Raw genomic sequence first — 25,361 nt, 5'->3', positions numbered from 1 at the left:
CCGGGCCAAAGCTTTTCCTTTCGGGCAGGTATAGTAGGCAAGGGCCCCTTCCCACAAAGAGATCTCCCAACACTACTTGTGTTAATGTGCAAGTGACAATACTGTCTTTGAACTAATCTCACGGTGGAGGAATCGACCCATCCTTCCCACCGTGACGAGCATAAAGGAAGGAGGCGGGTGAAGATGGCCCCGTTTTTTCCCTTCATGGGCCCCACGACGAAGAGCAGAAAAAGGGCAGGAAGCAAAGCAGTTAAGTTGGTGGTTTCTTTATTGATCTTCTCCACCCCCCAGCCCACTCCCACCCCTCCACCCCAACCCCATGGGAGGGAAGATGAAGGGGGTGGAGGTGAGGGGAGGAATTGTAGGAACCCAAGTCCCTTGGGGGAGTCTGGGAAGGAACGGAAACCGAAACAATCAGTGAGTGAGACAAAAAGAAAATGGGAATTGACAACCGAGAAGAGATTGGGGGAGGGTGGGAGGGGAGAGAGGAAGGGGCGGAAAAGGTTTAGATCCAAGGAAGAAAAAAGAAAATAGAGACATTGGGAGGGGAGGCTCTCCTCTACCCTTGCCCTCCCCAACCCCAGCCAGAATGGGCTGAGGGAAAGAGAGTCTTTAACATTGCAAAACTGCAGGCCTTGACAAGAGGTGGTGGTATTTGTCTCCCAGCGGGGGGAGGACACTGAGGAGAATGGGGTAGTTAGAGGATAAGGAGAGGAAGAGACAGGGGAACCCTCACTCTTCTTAGAGAAGGGCCCCCCCTACCCAGGGGTGGCAGGCAGCTTCACAGACCATAGACACTTTCGTCGCTGTAGGCAATGTATAGAAAGAAGTCTTCTTCGTGATGTTCCTAGGGGTAGGGGGACAATGTTGGCACGATGGTAATCTGCCCATGAGTAAGTCAAGTTCCTTAGAGACCCATACATCCCAGCTTGCTCCAGGAAAGTTGGTCAGAATTATACCTACTAACAGTTGCTGAGACCTAGGACTCAGGAAAGGAATGGCTAATGGCTGTTCCAACCACAAGGCCTAATTAACCTTTCCTGCCCACCCTTTTGGCAATCAATTTCCTATTGACTCCTAAGGATCAGGGCCAGGGTTGAGTGGGAAGCCAACTAGTCACCCACACACTGCTGGCACTTCCTTGGCAATTTTACCAGAGCTTAAGAAGGAAGTTGTTTCCTTAAAGCCTTTTCAGGGTTTTTCTCCCACCCCCCCCTCTTCATACCTGGTAAAGCTGACCCATGGTGGCGCTGGTGGGTGGAATGACATTGTTGACAAAGAAAAACAGGGCGTCCTCAGCTCGGAGGTGAATCCGCTTCCGGATCAAGAAGTAGAACTGACCGACTACAAGGAGTGTGAAAAGGAGTGGTTGTAGCAGACCGGAGTCACGCTAGAGATCAGCCTCAGGGGCTCACAGAAAGCGGCTGTCTACTTTGTGCCTCTAACTGGAATTTACTCCAGCCCACCAGGGCCACCATCATGGATCAGCTTATTCAGTAGCTCCTACCTGTGAGATCAGAAGGCACCAGGTATTTCTTCTTGTCCAGGTCACCTATCCGGGCCTTAGGAGCCTTCTCCACAATCACCTGGGGAGAGAGAGGGTACGTAGTATCAAAAGGGTAGTATCACTGTGCCCTCCAGATCAGTCCTTTCCTCCCCTCACTCCACTGCTTTTCCACAAACATTCTAGAATCTAATCTCATCTCCCCTAATAGCTATACTCTTGGAAGCCCTGACACTGGGGGGGGGGGGGGGGGGTGCCTTACCAGTAAAAGGACCCTCTGACCCTATTTTTCTCTAGGCTTCCCAGCAATTAGCATCCCAAAGTGGAAACCAGTTAGTGAATTTCCCTTCGAAGGAGCAAGAGTTAAATGAACAAGTGTCAGAAGTAATAAATGTTTAATTGCAGATGTAATTTTCTGTTCAGGTACAAGTTGAATTCAGAGGTCCTCTGAGATTCTGTATCCCAGGTGTCCTCGACAGGAATCCTTGCGATGCTCCTTACTAGAGCCTAGATACACTCTAGAACAATTTCTGTCTCAGAATAGAGGAAGTACAGTTTTACGAATAGATGCCCGAGTATTCCGCTTCCTGTTCATCAGCCCACCCCGGAATCCTGGAAGTTGGTGTGAAATAGGCAAGGACCGTAACTCATACGCTGGCACCAACTCAAATCCGGGAGCTCCGACTCCCACCGATTCCCTAATATCTAGCTCCCCTTCTTAGAAACTCGGCTCTCGTCCCTCTGATGTCTCATTTTCGTCTCCTAAACCACACCCCCAAACCAACACCTCCCCCGCCTCCCCTCCCAGCTCTCCGGGGCTGCCTCCACGGATGGGGGAATTCCCTTCCCGACCCGGGAAGGCCTCGCGGCCTCGGGCCTCCACCACCCAAACCCTGCGCATCCCTAGGCGCCCCCGCCCATGTCCCGACACGCACAGCCCGGATGAGCCGCGGAGAGCATAACGTCCGCCCTACCCCGCCGCGCCCCGCCTCACCGGGACCCGGTCGGGATACTTCTTGCGGATCTTCTCGCCTTCAGAGCGGCGCTTCTCGAACGGGTGCTCCTCCTTGTAAACGAACTTCATCCTCCCAGGGACCGGGCCGGGATGGGCTGAGGGGAGCGGGGGAGGGGGGGCGGACGGGGCCGGGGCGGGGGGCAGCGGCGACGGAGACGGACGGCCGGGCGGGTGAGCTCACTCGGCGGAGCGATCTCTGCGACCTGCGCCACTTCCCTATTCACCAACTCCGCCCCGCATCCCCGGCCCTACAGGGAGCCGCCCAGGCGCCCTGCATACGCCAACGGCGCAGGGGGGGCGGGGCCTCCTAGGCGGCGGGCGCAAGAACCGCCCACCTCGCCGCCCTCTTACGCCACGGGGGTAACCGCTTCGGAACGGCTGTAGGGAGCTACGGCAACGGATTCGCGGTCCCGATACGCACGGAGAAGGCGACTGTATTTCAGATTTCAGGCGCATGGGGGTGGGCGCAGATGCAGGCTTTTTAACCGCTAGGGATCCCGAAAGGAAATGAACAGTTACGACGAGCTGGTTCACCAAGTGTGTTGCTACGCGAGGGAATTTGCTGACACCAAAACAAAGTAGTGCCAAGGTGGGCAAGGGAGATGGAGGTCGGAAACCAAAAAGGCACCCAGGATCGCCATGCAGGGCACACTGCGCATAACCTTGGAGTCGGGGGGCGCCAGGGTCCCAAGAGGTAGAATGAAGGAGGGAGGCGAACTACGTCAACATAGGATTTAGGGATACGTGAGGCGTCATAAAAGTGGTGCGGGTGGGGTGGAAAGACGGAGGAGTCACGTGACAAGGAAGTGGAAGTAGATCCGGCGTGGAACTGACGTAGAAGGGAGCCAATGAGGGCGAGAATGGAGAGCAGCCTGTCAACGTGGCTCCGCCCAGAACCTGTGTGCCTACCCAGTCCTACTTGACTCTGGATCACAGCGAGGCGCTAGTAAACAACCACGTCTGAATCTAACCAGCTTCTCTCCCTGGTGCAGATGCACCTCGGAGTCTCCCTCCCCTTTCACTGCTCCTCTCCACTAGTCTTCACCAAAACGGGAGGAGGGGGCAATAAATACCCTTTCCCAGTGGCCCACCCACCGTCTTTCCCAAGATCCCAGAGATGGGGCCTGGGTAGCTTCAATTTCAGAATTACAATGCATGGTTCAATGGGAATAGAAGACCTGGGTTGGGAAAAGGCAGAAGATTGTTACAAGCAGGAAGGGGAAGAGATGAAGAGCTGGCAAGATGTTGGGAGGAAGGGTAGACATCAGTAGGCTGGAAGAAGCCCGGGGTTTCCCTCCCAAACCCACCCCTCAGAGCAGCCGTGAAGAATTAGATGTTTTTTACAAGAGTTTTTAAAAAAATTCAAATCACAACAGAGCTGGTTTAGCATCTGTCTGACCCTCCCAGGTCAGTCTCTCCCTACCTCTGACCAGTCTTTCACCCCTGACACGGGGGCTGTTTTGGCCCTCCTGGGCCACAGTCTGTATCCCAACCTGGAGTTTCCAGGGAGTGTGTGAACGTGGTGAGGCTGTTTCAGTATCTGGGCTTCTATGTCCATCTGGCCTCCAAGTGGAGTGTAGATGGCCCAGGCCAGGCAGTCCTCAGAAATGGGCTGGGGATGGAGCAAGCAGCCCAAGGGCTCTCCCTCCCTTCCCCCGCTCCATTTGTGTGCGTGGGGGGGTGGGGGGGAGTGGCTGTCACCAGAGCCGATGTTGGTGAAGGTTTCGGCTCAGCACAGAGCGGACGTCGGCAGTGAACCTGGGGTAGGGGAAGAAGGGAACAGTAGGGGATAAACATTTACCCATTGACAAAGGATCCAGGATCCCTAGGTCTCCTTTTCCTCCAGACCCTAATTTCCTCAAGAACATAGCAACAACAGTAATGAAAGACATTTTATACAGTGTTGTTAATGTCTACAAAGTGCTTTACATATAGTCATTTGATCATAGCAGAACAGTTCTGTGATGTAAGTATGACAGATATTATCCCCATTTCACAGATGGCAGGTTAAAGGCCTTGCCTATAATCACAGAGCTACAAGTGTCAGAGGTGAGATTTAAACCCAGGTCTTCCTGACTCTAAGTCTAGCATTCATTCCACTTCACCTCTGCAGTATCCAGACCCAATTATTCAACCCTGGCCGCCTCACCTGAGAGCATCCAGCATAGGGAGGAGGTTGAGGAGTGCTGTGTCACTGGGGTCACTAAACCAAGACTTGATTGGGATGGCATTATCTGGAAGTAGGGATCAAGAAAACAGGATTGAGGAAGTTTGAAAAGATAAACTATTAACTACCAAGCATTTGCCCTACAACCACCCTGTGAGGCAATGCATTATCACCATAAAGGTGACAATAAATTCACAGGTGAGAAAAAAGGCTCATAGTTTAAGTGACTTACCCAACGTTAGACAACTAAATATTTGAACAAAGAGCTAATATTCCAAGGCCAGTGGTCTTTCCAATTTAATTCTTTCCTGAATATCCTTTATTCAACATATAAAAATTAGCTATATTTTATAGCTGTTTAATGTGACCATAGAAAGAAATTACGATCTATTAAAATTAAATTGCTACATTTAAAAATGCGGCTTTGCAAAATAAATTTGGGAAAAAGAATTTAGTTTACAAAAGTATTCTTTTTAAGTGTCCTCCTTGATTGCATTTAGAACATTTTGACTCAGAAACTTTGTAAGAATATTACATTAAGCAAATGATATCGATAAATTAGGGCCTCTTGTTGGTACAAGGTTAAAAACAAAAGCCTCTCTCCCAAAGTGCTTTTACACAACTCTCTGATTTACTCCTACAACAGCTATCTGAAGTAAAAGTGCAAGGAATGATGAGTCTGTCCATTTTATAGGGGTTACACATCCTCCAAGTCAGTCAGGGACTGAATACAGCACCCACCACACCTCCCTTGGCCACTTTCTAGGTTTCCCTTAACCCCCCCTACCTGGATGGCTCCTATAGGCTCCTGGGGAGTTATCCAGGATCACAATGCTGGAAAGGTCACTGTGGACCACAGAGAGGTCCTTGATGTAGCTGCCCAACTCCAAAGTGCAGTGCTGGGAGATGGTGTAGACAAGGGCATTAGCTAAGAAGAGACAGACCCCCTCTGGGGCTGGTTCCTCAAATCCCAACCTGCCCCAAATTTTTTCTTGTTCTCACCTTCTTAGGCAAAAGAGAATGGCAGGGAATTGGGGGTGGGGGTGGGGGTGTAGAATGGTGGCAGGGAAAAATCGAGGGAAGCCACCTCCCTAGCCCTTTAACCTAATAGAGAACAAGGCCCCTTACCTGCCTATAGTATCGTCTCTTAAGTATGCTCCGGCTATTGTCCAACTTGTCAGCCACAGCTGAACCGTAAATCTCCATGCTTGCTGTAAATACAACTAGCTCATACCACTGGCTCACCTGAAGGGGAAGGAAATGGAGAGTTACCACAGACTGAGAGGCTCACATCATTCCTATGAAATGGGTACCAAACCCACAATCCCTGGTTACATCTTTCATTCAAGGATCAAAATATCCTGCTCCCAAATTTAAAAGTGTAAGGACAAAAGGCTCAAAAATAAACAGAAGCTCATGGCAACAGCTAGAGTTGAAGAATAAGACCACAATAAAACCACCCTAATTCCCATCACTCCTATATTGCCTTTCCTCCAATCTCCTACATAGAACTAACCTCCATCCTCCCCTTCCCCAGATCCCCACACTCATTGCATAGTCTCAATTCTACACAGCTCCTAGATCCCGAAAATTATTTTTCTTTTCTAAAACAGCCCCCCCAATCCCCTTGAACTCCCCATGACTTACCACTTCTAAGAAGAAGTCCACATGGGGCCTCTTATGTACAAAAAAACGGACAGGATGTTTGTCTATTACGACCTGTGGGGGGGACAAGGAGGGGCTGGGGGGAGGCCCTACTAGCATCCCCTCCCTGGGGAGACTTTTGCCCCAGCAGGCTTACCCCAGTCCCAAGGGACAGGGAACAGAAAACCCCAGGAGAAGTTGAAGAGGAATAAAAGGTGATGGGGACACGGAAAGGAAAGGGCAGAGTAGTGGCAGATACGTCCATCCCATCCACCCTCAGACCTTGAGGATGAAGTCAGGAGGTGTTCCTGGTCGAACTGTAGGCCTCAGGACCCCATCATGGTGGGAATGAATAAGAGTTTCATCCAGATCCAGTACTAGTATCTTTCGCTTTACCTGGCCTAGAAGCAGAGAAAAAAAATAATAAACAGATGAGAACTTTGTTCCAGAGTTCTTTGGCTTCTCCAAGGCACTGACTAGCAGGTGACCTTCAGACTCCATCCATCTTACTCACACTTTTAACCTTCGATGGTTTCCCAAGGTCCCAGGTACTCACCAAGCCGGTTTCGGGAAACAGGGGATAGAGGAAGGATGTCATATCGAACAGTCTGATACTGAATTATCTAGAGGCAACAAGAAGGAAGTATTAGGACTTTTGACTAGAGGAAGCCCTTTCCCAATAAGAGCCAAGCGCAAGTTCTACCCTCACTATATCCAAAAGATGTTTTATAGAAGCAATTAATATTGTCTTTAACATTGCAGACTGAAATGGAGTCAGATACTTGGGTCTCTGATCCCTGATTAGTGTCAATTGGAATGACTATTCTTCTGAGGAAAAGAAGATTGGGATAAATTCTTGGGTCGGAGGGGGACTGAAGGGTCAGTCCCCTAGGATCTGTCTCACCTGGGCCTGTGCATGTTCAGAGATTGTTAGGTCAGTTAAGTTCTCCAGGCCAAGGGCCATGAAGCTTATTTTAACCAGCCACCTGTCCACTTCCATCATCACTAGCAGTCATGGGTTACATAGGACCTTGGCCCCCAAGGCAACTCTCCCTAGGTGCTCAGTCTAATTGCTGAAAGCCCCAACCTTTTAGGTAGATTTGATTAGTTTATCAGAAAGTCCAAAGCATTAATTTCCAAGGAAAGTTGAGACAGATGCATATCTCTTCTCCCTCCGATCCTGCTCTTTCTCCTTCCCCCCTGCTCAGAATTATACTTTCTAATTCCTAGTTCTCATAGGACCAGAAAGAATCAATCTCCTCACTCTATACATAAGGAAATTAAGCTCAGAGGGGCTAAGTGATTTGTCTCACACAGCCAGTGTGAGGTTTGAATCTTGAGGTGGAATTTGAACCCAGGTCTCTCCTAGAGAAGCTCAGATACCCCACCCTACATAAGCATAAAGCCCTCTTGGATTGATATCCTTGTTTACCTGAGCCCAGATCTTACTTCCTATAAGTACCTAGACTTCTTGACACAGAGGTGTCTTCTAGAAATTCAAAAGTCTTATTCCCCCGCGTCCATGGTATCTCCCCATTCTCTGTTCTTTCCACCCCAGGATAGGCTGTGACCGGGACAGATGACAGCTAGGGCACCCTATACTATGTTGGACAGCATATGCTAAGCATGTAGGGAAATGCTCTAAGCAGCTGCTACTTGGAGATAAGAGGACTTGGGAGTCTGGCTTGGCTCTGGGATACAGACCAACACAGTGGGTAATTTAGGAGGTCCCTATCCCCAGTCCCAAAACCAAAACAGACTGGAATTCCTCCTCCTATACCTGGTATAAAACGAAGCATGGGTTTGTAAAGAGAAAGAGGATGTAAGGCAAGGTCAAGCAGAAAGGTATCTCAGGAAAATAAACCTAGTGTGGTGGGGACAGCAAAACTAGTAATGGTTCACATTCATGTAGCACCTGTTTGAAAATAACTTTCTTCACTGTTCTGTGAGTAGCCCTATTTTCAGGACGTGGAAATTGAGGCAGAGAGGTTAAGTAATCTGCTGAAGAGTCATATAGCTATTAAGTGTCAGAGCCAGGAATCCCCCCACCCCCACCCACTCAAATTCCCTGTCCCCTACTTCTCTTTCCCAGTCCTAGCTCTCCCCTCTTAGAGGTATTCAAGGGCTCAGGCCTTAAGAAGAGTGGTGGAAGCCCTCTCAGAACCCTGTGATAGGAAAAAAATAAATCAAAGGTTAAGCCCATGGCCTCAAACTGAAGGGCTCAATCAATACTCCCTAAAATCCAGAGGACCTTTCCTTTCATAGGATGGGTGTCTTGTTTTACTTGGAATTTCAGTGAACGTTGTGGGGCCGACTTAGAGACTCTTCAATACCCGCCCCTCTCTGCCCCTAAATTCTCCCTTCCTAGAAGATTTTTCTCTGGAGTAAAAAGCTAAAAGCTAATAAACTCTATCCTAAGGGGAAAAGTAATTCACCCAAACATTTCCATGAAGCACTGGGGCCTCACTAGGTTCTCCCGCCCAACATGTGTGTGTCTCTCTCTCTCTCCCTCTCTATGGTCCTTCCAGCTAAGGGGTCATTCAGGCTTCACCTAATAGAGGTCCAACTCAAAGTATAACTCAGTCCAACTAAGACTTACAGATAAGGAAAACCAACCACCCAGAGGACTCACCAAAACGTTATGCCACATACACCTCCACACCTCGAACTTTTCCTAAAGGCTTTTTAGGTCTCCTCTGGCAAGAACCCCTATTATTTCAGGCTCTCTTTACCCTCACCATCTTGCCTAAACTCCAGGTCCTTTTCCACAGGGGTCTCCTTCAATTCTAACTTCACAATGGCTCCTCCCCTTGGCAAACGTGACTCAATTCTTGTTACAAAAGGTGAGTCGAAATTTAAGGACCCCTTATATACACAAAATTTCCACAGAAGAGCCCCTCTACCAGCCCGGATCGCTGGGTAAAACTTAGTTTCTTCAAAAACAATTACAGTTTATTTACAGAGCCCTCCCCCATACCAACAGGTCAAATTTCGGGGTCTTGTCACCAGGGCTCTTTAGGAAGTACCCCTCCAAATTCCTGCCCTACTAAAGTCTCAACCAGCTCAAGGGTGGAGGTTCCCCCAGCAGGAGGAACCTCACAATATACATGCTTACCCAACTCCTGTCCTAGACCCAACGAGAGTAGCCCACCAATTACTCCGGATTGCTTCTCCCGATCCCCCCAAAATCCAGCGGGGTGGGGGAGGAGAGAGAGCTCCAGCCGGCTTGCTGACACCCCAGTCTCACCGTTCGGACCTGTCTCCGCAGAAGGTACAGGCAGAAGCTCCAGAGTTTGGCAGCAAAGGCCACGAAGGTGCGCAGACCCAGGAGACATTGAGTCCTCATCATCCCGACGCCCCTGGCCCTGATGGCCCTGGGGGCCCCGGGGCCCGGCTCAGCCAGGCCCCCAGGGGGCAGTGCCTCCCCTTCCCCCTCCCGCTGCTGGGAGGGGAAAGGTATGGGGTTCAAGCACTAGAAAGCTACAGCTAGGACAGAGGGGGATGCAGCTCAAGGAGGTCCCCCCAAAGGGGAGAAATATCCCCAAAGAAGAGGAGAGATGTGGCAAGTCCTTAGGGACCCACGAGAAGCGCACCTTAAAAGGGGGGGAAGAGAGATACGAGTTAAATGGGGGCCACAGATTTTAGGGTAGGGTCCTTGGACGGAGAGGGAAGGGGGCAGATGGGGAGGGGGGAAGGGAGGGGGAAAAAGAAGAGGGAAGCCCGCGACGCAGGCGCACTAGGAGGTTGAGTGCAGGGAAGCCGGCGGGAGGAAGGGAAGGGCTGGGCGAGCAGTGCGCGCGGAGCTGGGAACGAGGAAGGAGAAAGAGAGAGAGCGGAAAGAGGGGAGGGGGAGCCACGGAGTATGAGGCGCGGGCCTGAGGCTGGTCTCCCCCCCCCCACACTCGGGGGATGCCTTAACCGCTCGGAAGCAGGGCCGCTGCCTCTGCCGCCACATCCCCGAGCCTGACAGGCGCCATTTTACCGCCTAGAGTCCTCCCTCTCCCTCTTTCCTCCTCCTCCCTTCTGACATCACTTCCGGCGACCCACCCACGTCCAGCAATGGTGGTAGAGGCTACATCCGGACTCATCTACCCACTCTCCTCCCATCCGGTTGTACTGCGCAAGCTCCTGAATGAAGCTACTAAATCACTCCCCGGAAAGGAACGGTGAGGGGGTGGGGGGATGCGGGGGTGGGGGGATGCGGGGGTGGGGGGATGCGGGGGTGGGGGGGAGGGTGGATCTCGGATGAAGGGGATTGGTTCCTCCTCTACCTTCCACCCCCCGACTCCTAGGGAGCCGGAAATGAGAGAAACGCGCGGGACCAGAGGAGTGACGTATCCTCAGGCTGTGGTCTAAACCTTTGCTCTTTAGCATATAGTAGCGCGGTGCGCACGCGCCGCCCCTCCTCCCACCTCCAACCTCAACTGCCCCTCAACGGCTTTTCACGTCCTTCCGCGTGACCTACTGAGCTGCACCCCTCCCCCTCTCTCTTAAAGAGAAGCTTCGCGGTCTATAATCCGGCGACTTTTCCTTAAGTCTCTAAGTTCGGTTGTACTCCGTCCCGTAATAACTTCCGTTCGTGGGCAACAGGGAGCATGCCCGAAGATCCCTCCGATATTTCCCCACACCCTTGACTTTTCATTCTTGAGTTCCGCCCCACACCCAGCCCCATTTCAGATGCCCAAAAAGAATCACTGAAAAGTTAGATCCGGACCCCAGTCTTGCCTGGGCACTCCCTCCGGCGCCGAAGCTAACCGCTGACGTCACAATGCGGGCTCAGACGGGCCTTTGAAAGGGCCGGGAAGCGGGGGGGGGGTAGGGGGGTAGGGGGGTAGGGGAGCTGAATTGGTACGTCCACGCAGGCTTCCGATTTCCGTGACGGCATCGAGGCGCGACCGGCCCGCTGGAAGGAAGCCAAGTACCGGACAAAAATACTCCGGCTGTCCCTGGCCGGTGGCGCCCCGGGGCCTCTACTAGGTCAAGGTGCTGGCTAAAGAGCAATGAGGAAGCGGAGTGGGAGGCGTGGTAAAGTGGGCCGAAAAACCCGGGACTTTGGGCGCAGCGTGTGGTTTTCGACTCTGATCTCGCTCTGTGGGGCAGAGTTTAGGCAGGCGCTTTGATCTTGAAGCTTAGGAGAGCCCTCGGTGGGGTGTGGGGGTTTCGACTGGAGCTGAACTCCTGTCCGCGCATCCTCACCCTACTGTCCAGGGGGCCACAGCCTGCTTTAGGAAGTAACCCTGAGATGAGGGTCAAGAGTAGCCCCTCTCCCACTCTACTTTGGGGATTCAGGCGCCCGTACTCCCCCACCCCTCTACTTTAAGGAGCTCTCTTGAAAGCCCACCCTGTGTCTTTTGCAGAGGGAGGGAGGTTCAAGTCTTGGGTTGAGAGGTGATGGGAAGAAGCATTCAAAGAAGGTTTGGACTGCGGATGAGAAAAAAAGCAGTACATAAGTGGAGTGAGTAGTCCCCTTCCCATGCATTCCCCACCCCCCAGTTCATTCATTGAAGGATCGTTTGGAAGACACTAATAGGAGTCCAGTAGAATCTGACAGGTGTCCCGAGACAAATAAAACCAGCTGCGCACCAGAGCCAGACTCCACCAAACCACCGCCACAGACTGCTCCCACTGGATCAAGTCCAAGCTCCCTATGCCCGGATCTTTTGACCCCCTGCATAGTTGGCTTCCCCTCATGTACACAGCCCCCTGGCACGTACCCTCCATTTCAGTCACTTTATATTTTCATCGTACGTTGTTCTCATCAGTTCCTGTCCACCTCAGTTCCCTCAACTTGTAAAGAGTCGTTGTGAGGATCAATGGAGATAATATTTGTAAAGTACTTAGCCCAGGACCCAGCATGTTAGTAGATGCTTACTAAATGCTCTTCCCCTTCTCTCCCCCCCCCCCCCCCCCCCCCCGTTGCCCCATTTCTGTGACTGATCGTGGTGGAACCCCTGTCCAAATCCGTGAAGTTGCCTCCAGCCCACACTGATCTCTGTTCTGTTCTCCTATTTCATCGATAGTAAATGCCACAAATTTTTCTTTTAAGTGCTGTATTTCTTCAAATTATGTTTAAGAAGCTTTTTTCTCCCAGTGTCCACTTTGATTTCTGGCTTTTTTGTATCTACCACAGTACTGTCGATTAATAGACACTCCTTAAATTTGATTTGGTTGATTGGTTAACAAAAGTATGAAAGTCTACAGATAAGGGAGGTCCCTAGTGGTTTTACAAGTTTTAGACCTAGCTTAGAATTGGGGAAGAGAATGGGTGGAAGAGGAAGGCTATAGGGGATGGGGTGGGGAATAGTCACAAGTAAAACTAACTTTCTCATCCTTAATGGGAGAATAAAAGAGGATAGATGAATATAGGGAGGTATCCTATATCTTAGATGGTCTCTTTGATAATTGGAGATTGACTGAACAAATTGTGGTGCATAAATGTAAAAGAACATTATCACGTTCTAAGAAATTATGAGATTATTTCAGTTAATCCTGGGTAATGTCAACTGATGCAGAGTGAATTAAACATTACAAGGACAACAGGATTATAAAGAAAACCTGGAAACGCTTAAGAATTCTGATTAAAGGGGGCAGAGCCAAGATGGCAGCTGGAAAGCAGGGACTTGCAAGACCTCCCCGCCAAGTCCCTCCAAAAACCTATAAAAAATGGCTCTGAACAAATTCTAGAACTGCAGAACCCACAAAATAGCAGAGGGAAGCAGGGCTCCAGCCCAGGGCAGCCTGGATGGTCACTGGGTAAGGTCTATTGCGTGGAGCTGGGAGTGGAGAGGAGCCAAGCCCAGCGTGGGTGGACCAACCAGACCAGGAGCTGGGTGAAACAGTCCCTAGCTCCCTTAATCAGTAAGCTGTGGCACTTACCAGACTTTTCAACCCACAAACACCAAAGACAACAGAGAAGGTTAGTTGGAAAAGCTGCGGGGAAAGAGTAAAAGGAGTTCATGGTTCAGTCACCACCCCGGGGGCAGTGGAGGTGGTACAGCTACAGAACTACAGCTGCAGTTGCTACTGGCCCCAGGCCCACCTGGTGGGAGGAATGAAGTGGCGGTTCTGATGGGAGTGCAGAGCCTGCTTAAGATCTGAGTCAGGTCTGGGTTGGTGGTTCTTGGGGAAGGAGGAGTGCTGGTGTGGCAGAGCTGGATGTATAGAAATAGCTCTGAAAACAATAATGCAGCCCCTCAAGCTTGGAACAAAGTACTCTCTACAAGCAGTTATACCCTGACAAAAAACTCAAGGGTCAAGTAAGTTGGCTGGGAACATGGCCAGGCAGCAAAAATGGACTCAGATTCAGTCTCAGACTTTGGAATCTTTCTTTGGTGACAAAGAGCAAAACATACAGCCAGAAGAACTCAACAAAGTCAAAGAGCCTACATCAAAATCCTCCAAGAAAAACATGAACTGGTCTCAGACCATGGAAGATCTCAAAACAGATTTGGAAAAGCAAGTTAGAGAAGTAGAGGAAAAATTGGGAAGAGAAATGAGAATGATGTGAGAAAACCATGAAAAACAAGTCAATGACTTGCTAAAGGAGACCCAAAAAAATACTGAAGAAAACATCTTTAAAAAATAGACTAACTCAAATGGCAAAAGAGCTCCAAAAAGCCAATGAGGAGAAGAATGCCTTGAAAGGCAGAATTAGCCAAGTGGAAAAGGAAGTTCAAAAGACCACTGAAGGAAATACTACCTTAAAAATTAGATTAGAGCAAGTGGGAACTAGTGACTTAATGAGAAATCAAGATATTATAAAACAGAACCAGAGGACTGAAAAAGTGGAAGACAATGTGAAATATCTCGTTGGAAAAACTACTGACCTGGAAAACAGATCCAGGAGAGATAACTTAAAAATTATTGGACTACCTGAAAGCCATGATCAAAAAAGAGCCTAGACATCATCTTTCAAGAAATTATCAAGGAGAACTGCCCTGATATTCTAGAGCCAGAGGGTAAAATAGAAATTGAAAGAATCCACACATCGCCTCCTCAAATAGATCCCAAAAAGAAAGCTCCTAGGAATATTGTCACCAAATTCCAGAGCTCCCAGATCAAGGAGAAAATACTGCAAGCAGCTAGAAAGAAACAATTTGAGTGTTGTGGAAACATAATCAGAATAATACAAGATCTAGCAGCTTCCACATTAAGGGATCAAAGGGCTTGGAATATGATATTCTGGAGGTCAAAGGAGCTAGGATTAAAACCAAGAATCACCTACCCAGCAAAACAGTATCATGCACTAAGGCAAAATATGGATTTTCAATAAAATAGAGGACTTTCAAGATTTCTCAGTGAAAAGACCAGAGCTGAATAGAAAATTTGACTTTCAAACACAAGAATCAAGAGAAGCATGGAAAGGTAAACAAGAAAAAGAAGTCACAAGGGACTTACTAAAGTTGAACTGTTTTGTTTACATTCCTACATGGAAAGATGAGGTGTATGATTCATGAGACCTCAATATTAGGGTAGCTGAAGGGAATATGCATATATGTGTGTGTGTGTGTGTGTGTGTGTATGCACATACATATATATAATATATATAATATATATTTTATATATATATATATATATATATATATATAGACAGGGCGCAGGGTGAGTTGAATAAAATGAAACTAGGGGATGAGAGAGGAATATATTGAGAGAGGGAGAAAGGGAGAGATAGAGTGGGGTAAATTATCTCACATAAAAGTGGCAAGAAAAAGCAGTCCTACAGGAAGGGAAGAGGGGGCAGGTGGGGGGGAATGAGTGAATTTTGCTCTCATTGGATTTGACCTGAGGAGGGAATAACATACACACTCAATTGGGTATCTTACCCCACAGGAAAGAAGGAGGAAGAAGATAAAAAAGGGGGGGATGATAGAAGGGAGGGCAGATGGGGGTGGAGGTAGTCAAAAACAAACACTTTCGAAAGGGGACAGGGTCAAGGGAGAAAATTCAATAAAGGGGGATAGGTTAGGAAGGAGCAAAATATAGTCTTTCACAACATGAGTATTGTGGAAGGGTTTTACATAATGATATGCATGTGGCCTCTGTTGAATTGCTTGCCTTCTTAGGGAGGGTGGGTGGGAAGGGAAGAGGGGAGAGAATTTGGAACTCAGAGTTTTAAAAACATGTTCAAAAACAAAAAAAAAATGTTTTTGCATGCAGCTAGGAAATAAGGTACACAGGCAATGGGGCATAGAAATTTATCTTGCCCTACAAGAAAGGAAGGGAAAAGGGGATGGGAGGGGAGTTGGGTGACAGAAGGGAGGGCTGACTGGGGAGCAGGGCAACCAGAATATACGCCATCTTGGAGTGGGTGGGACGGTAGAAATGGGGAGAAAATTCATAATTCAAACTTGTGAAAATCAATGCTGAAAACTAAATATATTAAATAAATATAAAAGAGAACTAAGGACAAACACAACAACTTTTCAGGAACCTGAAAAGGTTCTCACTTTGAGTGAGGTAATACCCCTTCAGTGAATAGGCCTCTTTTAGAAGTTAATCAAGGGATGGCCCCTTTAATCAAAACTCAAAAAAAAATCAAACTGGGAGGAGAGGACCCTCAGAGTTCCTGGCCAAAAGAGAAACAGTTACTATTTGTTACTTACATTCACTCATTGCTAGGAGGGTTGGGACTTAATTGTCCAGTCTAGGAGCTCCAAAGTGAATCGGGCTTAAGGCTCAATTTTTGAGAAAGAAGTCTAGCCAAAGTTAAGGAGGAAGTCTTCAGCCATTGACACGTACCTTCCTTTGGGCAGAGCATGGAGAGGGAGAAGAGAGGAAGAGGGAGAGGGAGAGGCTACTCACAGGTTGTGTTTGTCCTTCATTCTCAGAGAGGACCATGACATCAAGGAAATGATGACGTGACTTGCAGTTGACTTTGATTGGAGTGAGGGAGAGAATCTAAGCCCCCTTGAAGGCAAGAGTGCACGAAGAAACATGAGCAGCGAGTGGGCATTTAATAACCGCTGCTTCACTCAGTGATGGAGGCACTGTTATTTCCCCCCTAACACCCATCAGATGGACCTTCCTTATTGTGTTTCTTATAGATAAATGAGCATCAAAATAAGCTTGAATTCTAGGAGCGCACACCGAGTGACAGGGTGAGGGAGGCCAAGATGGGTCACCTTGAGGAGTCATATGTGACTGTGATTGCAAACAAGACAAAGTCATGGTCATGAACTAGGTGTTTACACATAGGGTTATAATGTAATGCTGGATATTGTGATGGAAATGCAAATCAAACCTTGGCAGTTTTAAATGACCACTATATATTTGGGGCATTATTTCATAGGATCAATGCTGAATCATATGCCAGGTTTAATAAGGTCTTACATGCCTATGGTGCTTTAGAGATTACAAAGCACTTTTTTTACAGCAGCCCTGTGAAGAATAACACATGCCTTGAAGTCAGAAATTTTGTAACTATACATAGTCAGCAAATCACAATCCTTCTGTGTCTCAGTTTCCTCCTCCATATAATAAAAAGGTTGGACTAAATAAACTTTAAAAAAAAAAGAATTCTGATTAAAGCGGTGATCCACCTATCTCTGGAGAAACTAAAGCATATTTTACCCACTTCCTGACAGTTGATGGACAGAAGTTACAGAGACATGCATTTTTTGACTTGGACATTGTGTAGATTGATTCATTTTGCTTTCTTTTGCTTATTTGTTAAGGCATTTTAAGTTGGGAGCAGTGGGGGTTAGCAATAGGTATGCAAAAGGGGGCCATTGTAACACTTTAAAAATACAGGGAACTTAAAAAAGTTCAGGGAAAAAAAAAGCACAGATAAGTAGGGCAATTTTGAAAATAATATGTAGAATCATATTGCTTGCCTACTCAAGGGGTGGGGGAGGGACAGGAGGGAGGTAGAAAATTTGAAATTCAAAAATTTTTTAAGTGTTTAAAAACATTTTAAATGTAATTGGAAAATATTTGACGAAATAAAAATATACTTGAAAAGGGTTCCTCTTCCTGGCCTACAACAGGCCTTTCTCATTCCTTTGTTGCTTCTTCTGTTTAGCCTCTTCTTCCTGGTCCACCCTGTTTTTCTCTATTTCTATTCTCATTTCAATACTTGCCCTAACCAACCCTACTTTACATAATGCCTTCAGTTCACTCATATCCTGTTTTCCTTTCCCCCTGTCTTTCTCCAGAATATGACAAGTTTGTGTGGTGGGACTGCTACATGACAGTATGTGTGGGTCCGGTCTCTTAGGTGCCTTGAATATATTCTGGCCTAGTTTAAAGTGACAAGATAAAGGTGGGCCTTTGGGAGGGTTACCGAGAAGAACTGGGGGACAGTATCTGTAGAAGAGATGTAGTAGGATATTACAGGAGAAAGGAAGCAGTGAAGGGGTTGGTATTTAGGGGATGAGATCAAAGGTTAGTCCTGTGTTTTTTAGGAGTAGGATTAAAGGATGAGGAAGAAGCGGTAGAAATTACATAGTTATGAAGGAGGGGAATAGAGGGAACTTGAAAGAGGATGGGAGGCAGAGGTGGAACCAGGGAGCCACAATTTGGTTCTAAATACCTCTCTTCCCTTCTTTTAATCCTTTTCTTCCTGATTCTTTTCATTTAGATTCCTTAGGTCTCCATCCTGCCCAACTTCAGTATAGGAATCCCTACTGAAGAAGCCCCTTACCCCCAGGGCTATGAGATGTATCCAGTTCCTGTAAGTTCATGTATTTGATCATTGATAGCTTAAGAAAGCACTGGCAATGGCTTGGGGTGATATCCTAGGAGTTGGAGAATTAAAGAATTTGGGGGCAGGATGGCCAAGGATCTGAAGGATGGGACAAGTTCTCAGTATCCTCTGCTCCTATAGGTGTGGATTCCATGAGATTTGCCCTTTAACCTCTTCCTGTCCCAGAAGAAAAGGGAAGCCTGGGATATCCTGACCCTGCCCTTCCATTTCAGTTTGGAAAAGTAAGGCTTCTTAAGAATTGGCACTGTGGAAGTAAGACTGTGGCTGTTACAGATAGATATGTGGGTCTCAGGCAGTGGAGGGGTTTAAATTAATAATTGCTAGCATTTAAAGTTCTTTACATATGTTAGATCATTTGATCTTCACAACAACCCTATGAGGTGGGTACTATTATGATCTCCATTTTATAGATGAGCAAACTGAGTTTGAGAGTTGAAGTGACTTGCACAGGGTCACACTGCTAGTAAGTATCTAAGGCTGCCTTTGAACTCCAGCCTTCCTGATTCCAAGTCCAGCACTCTCCAACGAGACCATCTAGCTCCCTAAAGTAAAAGTTACTGATTAACCTCTCAAACGTCTGTAGAGACTAAAGTCCTTTCCTAGCCGATGACATGTCTGGGGAGTGGCTCCCCCACTACCCAGAGATGGGTAAGCAAGAACTGAGGAAAAGGAATTTGAAGTCTTCATGAGAGTGCCATTGTTCTATTTGTAAAAAAGAAAACCCACTCCCACTCTTACCACTATAGAATTCTTGGAATGTGGACTGGGCTGGTCACTTAGGAAAAAAGAGACATGATAACAACAAACGCTTATACCACCTTCTTGGGAAGCTCCAGATAGAGTGGAGATTGAACAGACTGTCTGGTGTTCATTAAATACCTGTTGCATTATGTGGCCACTAGGGGGGAAACAGCTTTAGCAAAACCACTAGTCCAACACTTTTGGGGGAGATACGACATACTCCTAACAATATTGCAAGCACCACCAGAGCAGAAGGGACTGAGGGATTAGCCCTGGAGGAGTACCCTGTGTAAAGGCTTGAACATTCCTTTATTCTAACACTACCTTTTTTCTCTTTAGGCAGCAACCTTATATACATATATTTTATGGGTCTAATTCTGATGACTACCTACCTGGAAGATTCAGACAATGACCTGGATATCTGATGGTGCTGACGGACTGGCTGTGATGCCTGACTAACCTTGACCTACAACCTGCATCTATACAGAATATAGTCACACTTCAGTTTGTAGATTAGGTTCTAAACTCTGTGTAAGCCACAAAGTGATATAGTTAAAATTACCCTTGAAATGACTCATAAAATGAATTATAGTATCTTTAAACAGTTATAGCTAGAAAGGGGCTAGAGTCTCTTTAAAGGAAGGCAGTCTGTGTCAGAGAATGAAGAAATTGAAGTTGTTATTGTAGAAATAATTGAAAATAAATTTTGTTTTTCATTATACTCAACTTCACTATTGATCAGGAAAGTAACTGGTCTTCTCAAATAGAAAAAAAAATACATTCTTAACTAGTAATGAAAACCAATAACCAGGAGAAAACATACTGTCGAAAGGGCTTTATACATAAGTGTTATTCTATTAAAAGTGGGCATTTTTTTCTTTTGTCACCACAAGGAAGCCCAAGGGAATACTGACCAGAAACCAAGTTCAAAAGAAGGGATTGTGGGTATAATGAAAAGGAGACATTAGAGTCACCTCATTCCGTGGCTTATACTCACTAAGTGGAATGGCAGATTCTACCTGTACCATTTAAATTGTTTTTCTCCCCTTTTTTTGGGCCCAGCAAGTTTAATTGAATCAAGGCAGATTGTATGTGATGAGACTCATATAGCATCTGCCTGACATTTGCCTAGGACCTCTTAAGACTGGAAGATACTCATCCTGATACCTTTTTACCTTCATCCTTTTATTGTCTACATCTTTTTTCAACTCTATCAGTAGGGCAACTCCTCCCTAGAGAGAGAAGTAGGATGGGCTGCTTATAGTGAGAAATGTCATACCAAACAAAATGGCATTTTTACAGAAAGCTAGAAAATGAGGATATAAATGAGAGAGCTAAATCTCTTGACCCTTGCAAAGAATGAGATATTATGAGAGCCTAGGGTTGGGGAATGGTTTTGGAACTGTGTCCAAAGTAATTCAGGAGAACTTAGGAAGAATTAAGTACTGAGTCGACATAAGAATGTAGCAAGCACTGAGATAAGTATGGAAGGTAACTGACATTTTTATACGTATAGAACCTTAGATGGGAATAGAGGCTGAATATCTTGGGAAAAGGACGGACAGCAGGGGTTGGATGGAAGTGAATGAGAGAGGACAGGTGCCCCACTGGAGAATAGCCAAGGTCCAAAACAAACTTCTTTATTATTATACAAAAAGAACAGCTCATACCCTTTGCCTCCCATCTCCCCTTCCCCATTCCCATTCCCCTGGTCTTCCAGTAGACTACATCAAAAGTAGTTAGAAGGGCCTGGAGAACAATGCCCTCCCCCTTCCCCACTGGCTCAGATTTTTCTCTTCTGGTCTCCTCCCTACCCCTTCCTGTCTTGAATTATATTTCAGGCTGCTGGGGTGAGGGGGGATGTGTAGGAAACCCAGCTCTTTCAGACATACTCCTTAGCAGAATTGGAATTGGGGTAGGAGCGTGGGGCCTGGTACCCTGCTTTGCTCTCTGTAACTGGGCAAGACCAAGAGAGGAGGGCACCCCCCAAGATAACCAGGGCAGAGCCAGCCCAGCCAATGAAAATGGCAGAGCCAAATTCATACCTGTGGAGAGAAACAGAGGAGTTTATTATCAAAAGTATCCAATTATTTGGCCTACAAGCCCTAAGGGCTCCTTCATTCTTCTTGCAACACTCCCATGAATCCCTGCTCCTGTTTATGACCCAGGTATCCAGATAGAGCCTAATACTTACTTATTATTGGTAGGGATCAATGAATTATAAAAGTCTGATACAATCTGGTGGCCATACCAGGAACAAGCAATGAGGGCAGCAAGACCTGATGAGGAAAAGAATAATGGATTCAGAGATCCTGTGAATCCCTTAACCTACTACCCCACTTTACAAATCTTGAGAGTCTAAAAGCAGGAGGTTATTTGTCCAGGAGGAGCCTGGACAAAGTCCCCGGTCTAAAGCAATACTACTAGACTGTCATCAGGGATAGGAGAGGGGAGATACTATCAGGGAGGGGAAAACTAGGCTTGGGGTATAGGGAGAGAGACAAGGACCGCTTACCAGCCACAATGAAGACTATACCGCCTGACATGGCAATCCTAGCCTTCTTCACCTTATCGTCACTCCCGAATCGTGTACACTTCATGCCCATGGCAGCTATCATCAGAGCCAGAAAGCCCAAAACCAAGGATATCACCATTAGGGCCCTGGTGGCCTGTATGGAAGCTGGAAAAGGGAAGGAGGTTTATTGTTACTGCTTTCAGGGGGGGGCAACAAGACCTGTAATTTATCGGTAGAGGGGACTCGCCAGGTGAGGAAATTCTGTCTACTGATGCTAACCTGTACCTTCTCTGCAGGTTACATTCTTAGTAAGTTGCTCAGAGCACTGAGAATTTAAATGAGTTGCCTAGGTTCTCCGAGCCATGTCAGAGACAGATCTTGAATCCAGGTCTTAATAGCTGCAAAGCCATTATTAAAGTCAAATACAACACTGCCTCATCACCTCTGCCTTAACACTTTTAATTGAGTCCCACATTATTTCTCTAGTCTCGTTGCTCTCCTGAGATCCAGTAACCCATTTGTAACTGTGTACTGGGCAGTTACACCTGGATTTCCACTACTTCAAACTAAAATTCATCACCTTTCCCATAAAAAAACCTCCTCACCCCAAACAGTTGCCAAGTTCTGACAATTCTACTCCAACAATATTTTTCCCACCCGGTCTTCTTCACATACACTGCCACCACTGTAGTTTAGGCCCTCATCACTTCTCACCTGGACAATTTAATAATCTGCTTCTTTATTAGTCTCTGCTTTGAATCTTTCCCTCTCTCTAATCCATTTTTTATTCAGGTGCCAAAATAATACTTTTCAGTGGCCCACTCGGATCACATATTACTTGTCTGCTCAAAAATCATCAATTTGTCTCTGTCTACTGAATAAATTCCTGCTTCCATGCAAGGTTATCTGTAATATCTGGCTCCAACTTTATGACACTAAATATACTCTAATGGTCTGCCAAAGGGGACGGATTATTTGTCCTCTCTTCTGTCTGACTCTACTCTCCTGTCGTCTTCCTTGACTGGATTTGAAATGGATTCCCACCTCTGCCTTCTTTTCCTTCAAGGCCCTTTTTCAATCCTGGCTCCGGAAGGCCTCAAGTAAGCTCTCCCTGTTCATGGGTACTTGGCCTGGATCTCTTATTCAGACACCTATTCTCCGTTTTTTAACTGTGTTCATGCCTCCCCCTCACTGTTGGGTTGTAGTTACTAGTTCACATTTATAGTTTATATAATGCTTACTGATTTAGAACTTTCCTCACAGCAACCACCTGAGGTTCCTAGTGCAAATTCTTTGAGGGCAAGATCTGTTATGTATCTTTGTAGTTGATTTCTTGTACCCACGATTGGACCTTATTACACCCAAGTAAGACGCTTTATTGAATAGAACGAATGCTTAGCAGGCCATGGACACTTATTTTCTCTCGGCATCCAGGTATCCTAGCTTCCTCCATAGCATTCCTCCATTCGTTCCCCTCCCACTGACCCCTGTACCCTTCGGGAGTGGCTCATCTTTCAGCCATCACGCAAACCGAATCCCCATCCCTAACTTCAATATCTGGACCCCCCTCTACCCACAGGTCTCCATTTTGTTCTCATCCTCAGGCCTGGGCCCCCTTCCCCTTCTCAACTCTCCTCTCTTCCTGGGACCCAGCCAGCAGTAGCCGGATCCTTCCCCTCTCCCCCATTGCTGCTCCCTCCTTCCGCGCCTTTGCCTTCCTGTTTAGTCCCTGCCCCGCCCCGCCCGAGGAGCCTCGCCTCAGCTCCCGGACAACGCCCGAGGCGCCCAAGTTTCGGTGAAACTGCCCGGGGGAGCGGAGCTAGCCCCTCCAAAGACCCCGAAGCCCCGCCTGGCCCCGGCTGCGTGGGCCGAGCCCCACCCTTTGACCTCCCTCCGGCCTTACTATCAGCAGCCTCGGCCGCCAGTTACTATAGCTAATCAGAAAGATAAGATTAGAGGCGGTGGCCGCAGAGACTCAGGCATTCCGGTCCCCAATTTTCCCATTGCTCTCTAGTTCGCCGAAGTCCCTACGGGACCAAGACGTTAGGCTTCTAGACGCGGGTTCTTCCTTCTGCTCCCACCCAGGCTCGGGCGCAAAGAAACCCAAGCGCCCTCCTCCCCTTAAGGACCCAAACTTCCCACACTCTAAACCACTCTAATCGCTCTACTTTCTGGCCCCTCTCCTCTCAGTGGCCTCTAAGGCCCTCACTTAGTGGAGGAGAAAAAAACAGAGGAGACTGAGACTAGAGTATATAGGTGAGGGACGTCGAACTTCAAAAGTTTTATTGTGGGTGGGGCAGGATGAAGAGGGGAAAGGCGAGAAATCGGAAGTGAAAGGGAGAGGGTCTTAAACTTCTCCACCTTTGGTAAGCCCGCGTAATTTGGTCCCCTCCTTGAACACAGAATCTTCTGACCCTCTCCTCCCTAGGCCTACCTAGGCTTCATTCACTTAAAGATGTCTCCATCCCCACCTGCCTCAGCTTTCTTCCCTCCTCCCCACCTCGGCCATTTGCCTCCTTCACATACATCCCAACTTTCCTCCAACTGCTCCCTCAACCAGAGACCTCAGGTGAGCCTTTAGCCCCTAGACCGCTAAACTTCTCCCTTCGGAGACCTAGATCCCCTACGCCCTCACCCCCAGTTCCTTCGCTTCCCGCCCTTCCCTCCCACCATCTCCCGTCGGAACCCAAATAACCAGTGCTCCCCAGCCTCACCAGACAGAGCGAGGACTGAGTCGTATGTCTTGCAGCTGACGAGGCCCGTGCTCTGGCTGACGCATTCCATCCATAGCCCCTTGTACATCGCCTGGGAAGTGATGATGTTGTCTCCCGCATAGGAGCTTATCTGCCACTGAGGGAGCGCGGTGCAGGCTATCAATGCCACCCACCCCAGAACGGCCAAGGCGAACCCCAACAGCTGAAGACCCGAGTTTGCCATCCTCCCTACCCCCCTAAAAAGACGATCTTACAATAAAAAAAATCTTTGGGGCTATAAAATCTATAAAAAGTACAACTCACCCCCCTACTTGGCGGCGTTTTCTGAGAGAACCCTGAAAAAGTACTTCTGCGGTCAGAGCCTTTACAATTTTCTAATTACTTTTTTCTTTTGAACACGCTACAGTAAACAGATGGGACTTCTACCTGGGGGGCAGATCGGGGACCCTAGGTGAGCAGGAAGAGGTGGAAAGGAGGGACCCAGAGACAAAAAAAAAAAGGAGGTCGCCGCTCCCCTTCCCCCAGTCCCCGGGTCAGACAAAAGGGAAGGTACTCTAGAGTAGAAGGTAGAGCTCCCCAACGCCCAGGCTTTGTTTTTAGGGGCCTCCGGGGAGTTCTAGCGCTACAGCCAACCCTACTCAAACAAAAGGTGGGCAAGCCTATCGGGCCAGCACGCAGCGTTCGGTCCCTGGGTCTCTAGAGACTTCCAATAGAGTAGCTAGTTCAGATCACCCCGCCGGTAGGAAGGCCCCACCAAAGCTCCGTGCCCACAGCTGCCCCAGACTTCGGTCAGTTCGAATTGCTGCCGGGCTACAATTCAGTCCCAGAGCAATGCAGTCCAGGATGGCAGCCAAGCTCTCCCGAGGATGGGACAGGTGCAGCTTGAGCACCTGTTTATACGACCCTGAGGGAGGGGGGAGGAGGGGAGGGTGGAAGGGGCGAGGGACAGGGGCGTGGCCAGGAGGGACTGGAGAAGGTGACTTGACGTCACAGAAAGGGACAGTCATCTAGACCGGAAGTCCCCCATACACACACCTGCACAGGTGAGACAGTGGAGTACGGAGTCTGGAACCTTGGGAAGTGCTACCTCTCATCAGGAGGTTCTGAAGGGAACTTGATTCTCCTGAAAGGGTGGGTGGGGGGACAAGCTGAGGGTCTCTGGGGCTCCTCAGGGAAGGGAGGACTTCTGACCACCTGAGGTTTTCCTTCCCGCTTTCCCTCTGAGTCACCTGTGGCCCCTCTATACTGCGTCTGACCTCTCCTTCCTCTTCCCCTCCCTTTCCCTCTCCCCCCCCCCCCCCCCCCGCCCCCAGTCGTCTAGCTCGGAAGCCTAGTTTGGCCGCACCCAAGAGAATTG

At 48.0% G+C, this 25,361-nt stretch overlaps 3 protein-coding genes and 1 long non-coding RNA gene across 5 annotated transcripts; 1 reads left to right on the top strand and 3 right to left on the bottom strand.

Annotated features, from left to right (window-relative positions):
- Positions 1–250: 250 nt before the first annotated feature.
- LOC118856694 (GABA type A receptor-associated protein) lies at positions 251–3,268 on the bottom strand. Its single transcript, XM_036767120.1, has 4 exons — positions 2,499–3,268; positions 1,508–1,586; positions 1,226–1,344; positions 251–847 (listed from the first exon to the last, which is right to left on the bottom strand). The coding sequence occupies exons 1-4, from the start codon at positions 2,586–2,588 to the stop codon at positions 782–784; spliced, it is 354 nt and encodes a 117-aa protein (XP_036623015.1). The 5' UTR covers positions 2,589–3,268; the 3' UTR covers positions 251–781.
- Positions 3,269–3,853: 585 nt separating this feature from the next.
- Positions 3,854–10,350, bottom strand: CTDNEP1 (CTD nuclear envelope phosphatase 1). 2 transcript variants are annotated; one of them, XM_036767118.1, is made up of 8 exons: positions 9,578–10,350; positions 6,887–6,953; positions 6,613–6,731; positions 6,334–6,405; positions 5,815–5,931; positions 5,474–5,585; positions 4,669–4,753; positions 3,854–4,277 (listed from the first exon to the last, which is right to left on the bottom strand). In XM_036767118.1, the coding sequence occupies exons 1-8, from the start codon at positions 9,677–9,679 to the stop codon at positions 4,217–4,219; spliced, it is 735 nt and encodes a 244-aa protein (XP_036623013.1). In that variant the 5' UTR covers positions 9,680–10,350; the 3' UTR covers positions 3,854–4,216. The 2 variants fall into 2 exon arrangements, with proteins under 2 accessions (XP_036623013.1, XP_036623014.1); XM_036767119.1 differs by lacking the exon at positions 6,334–6,405 and having other exon boundaries at positions 9,578–10,095.
- On the top strand, positions 10,070–19,496 carry LOC118856696. The gene is made up of 4 exons (XR_005010878.1): positions 10,070–10,496; positions 17,909–18,001; positions 18,155–18,255; positions 19,115–19,496. It is a non-coding gene; the product is annotated as an uncharacterized LOC118856696 (long non-coding RNA).
- Positions 19,497–20,399: 903 nt separating this feature from the next.
- Positions 20,400–24,904, bottom strand: CLDN7 (claudin 7). Its single transcript, XM_036767698.1, has 4 exons — positions 24,005–24,904; positions 21,291–21,455; positions 20,970–21,054; positions 20,400–20,820 (listed from the first exon to the last, which is right to left on the bottom strand). The coding sequence occupies exons 1-4, from the start codon at positions 24,225–24,227 to the stop codon at positions 20,658–20,660; spliced, it is 636 nt and encodes a 211-aa protein (XP_036623593.1). The 5' UTR covers positions 24,228–24,904; the 3' UTR covers positions 20,400–20,657.
- Between the last annotated feature and the right edge of the window lie 457 nt (positions 24,905–25,361).

This window comes from Trichosurus vulpecula, chromosome 7, assembly GCF_011100635.1.
Source record: "Trichosurus vulpecula isolate mTriVul1 chromosome 7, mTriVul1.pri, whole genome shotgun sequence".
Lineage (NCBI taxonomy): Eukaryota > Metazoa > Chordata > Mammalia > Diprotodontia > Phalangeridae > Trichosurus > Trichosurus vulpecula.
Note: the sequence above shows the minus strand (reverse complement) of the source record. Positions and strands in the feature narration are given on the sequence as shown.

Coding starts and splice junctions, on each gene's coding strand:
- LOC118856694 (XM_036767120.1), bottom strand. CDS start 2,588: ATGAAGTTCGTTTACAAGGAGGAGCACCCGTTCGAGAAGCGCCGCTCT. Junction 1,345..1,507: donor GGTGCCTTCTGATCTCACAG/GTAGGAGCTACT, acceptor CACTCCTTGTAG/TCGGTCAGTTCTACTTCTTG. Junction 848..1,225: donor CCATGGGTCAGCTTTACCAG/GTATGAAGAGGG, acceptor CCCTACCCCTAG/GAACATCACGAAGAAGACTT.
- CTDNEP1 (XM_036767118.1), bottom strand. CDS start 9,679: ATGATGAGGACTCAATGTCTCCTGGGTCTGCGCACCTTCGTGGCCTTT. Junction 6,732..6,886: donor TGTTTCCCGAAACCGGCTTG/GTGAGTACCTGG, acceptor CTCTGCTTCTAG/GCCAGGTAAAGCGAAAGATA. Junction 5,932..6,333: donor TGGACTTCTTCTTAGAAGTG/GTAAGTCATGGG, acceptor CTTCCCCTTCAG/GTGAGCCAGTGGTATGAGCT.
- CLDN7 (XM_036767698.1), bottom strand. CDS start 24,227: ATGGCAAACTCGGGTCTTCAGCTGTTGGGGTTCGCCTTGGCCGTTCTG. Junction 21,055..21,290: donor TATAGTCTTCATTGTGGCTG/GTAAGCGGTCCT, acceptor TTTCCTCATCAG/GTCTTGCTGCCCTCATTGCT. Junction 20,821..20,969: donor TTGATCCCTACCAATAATAA/GTAAGTATTAGG, acceptor TTCTCTCCACAG/GTATGAATTTGGCTCTGCCA.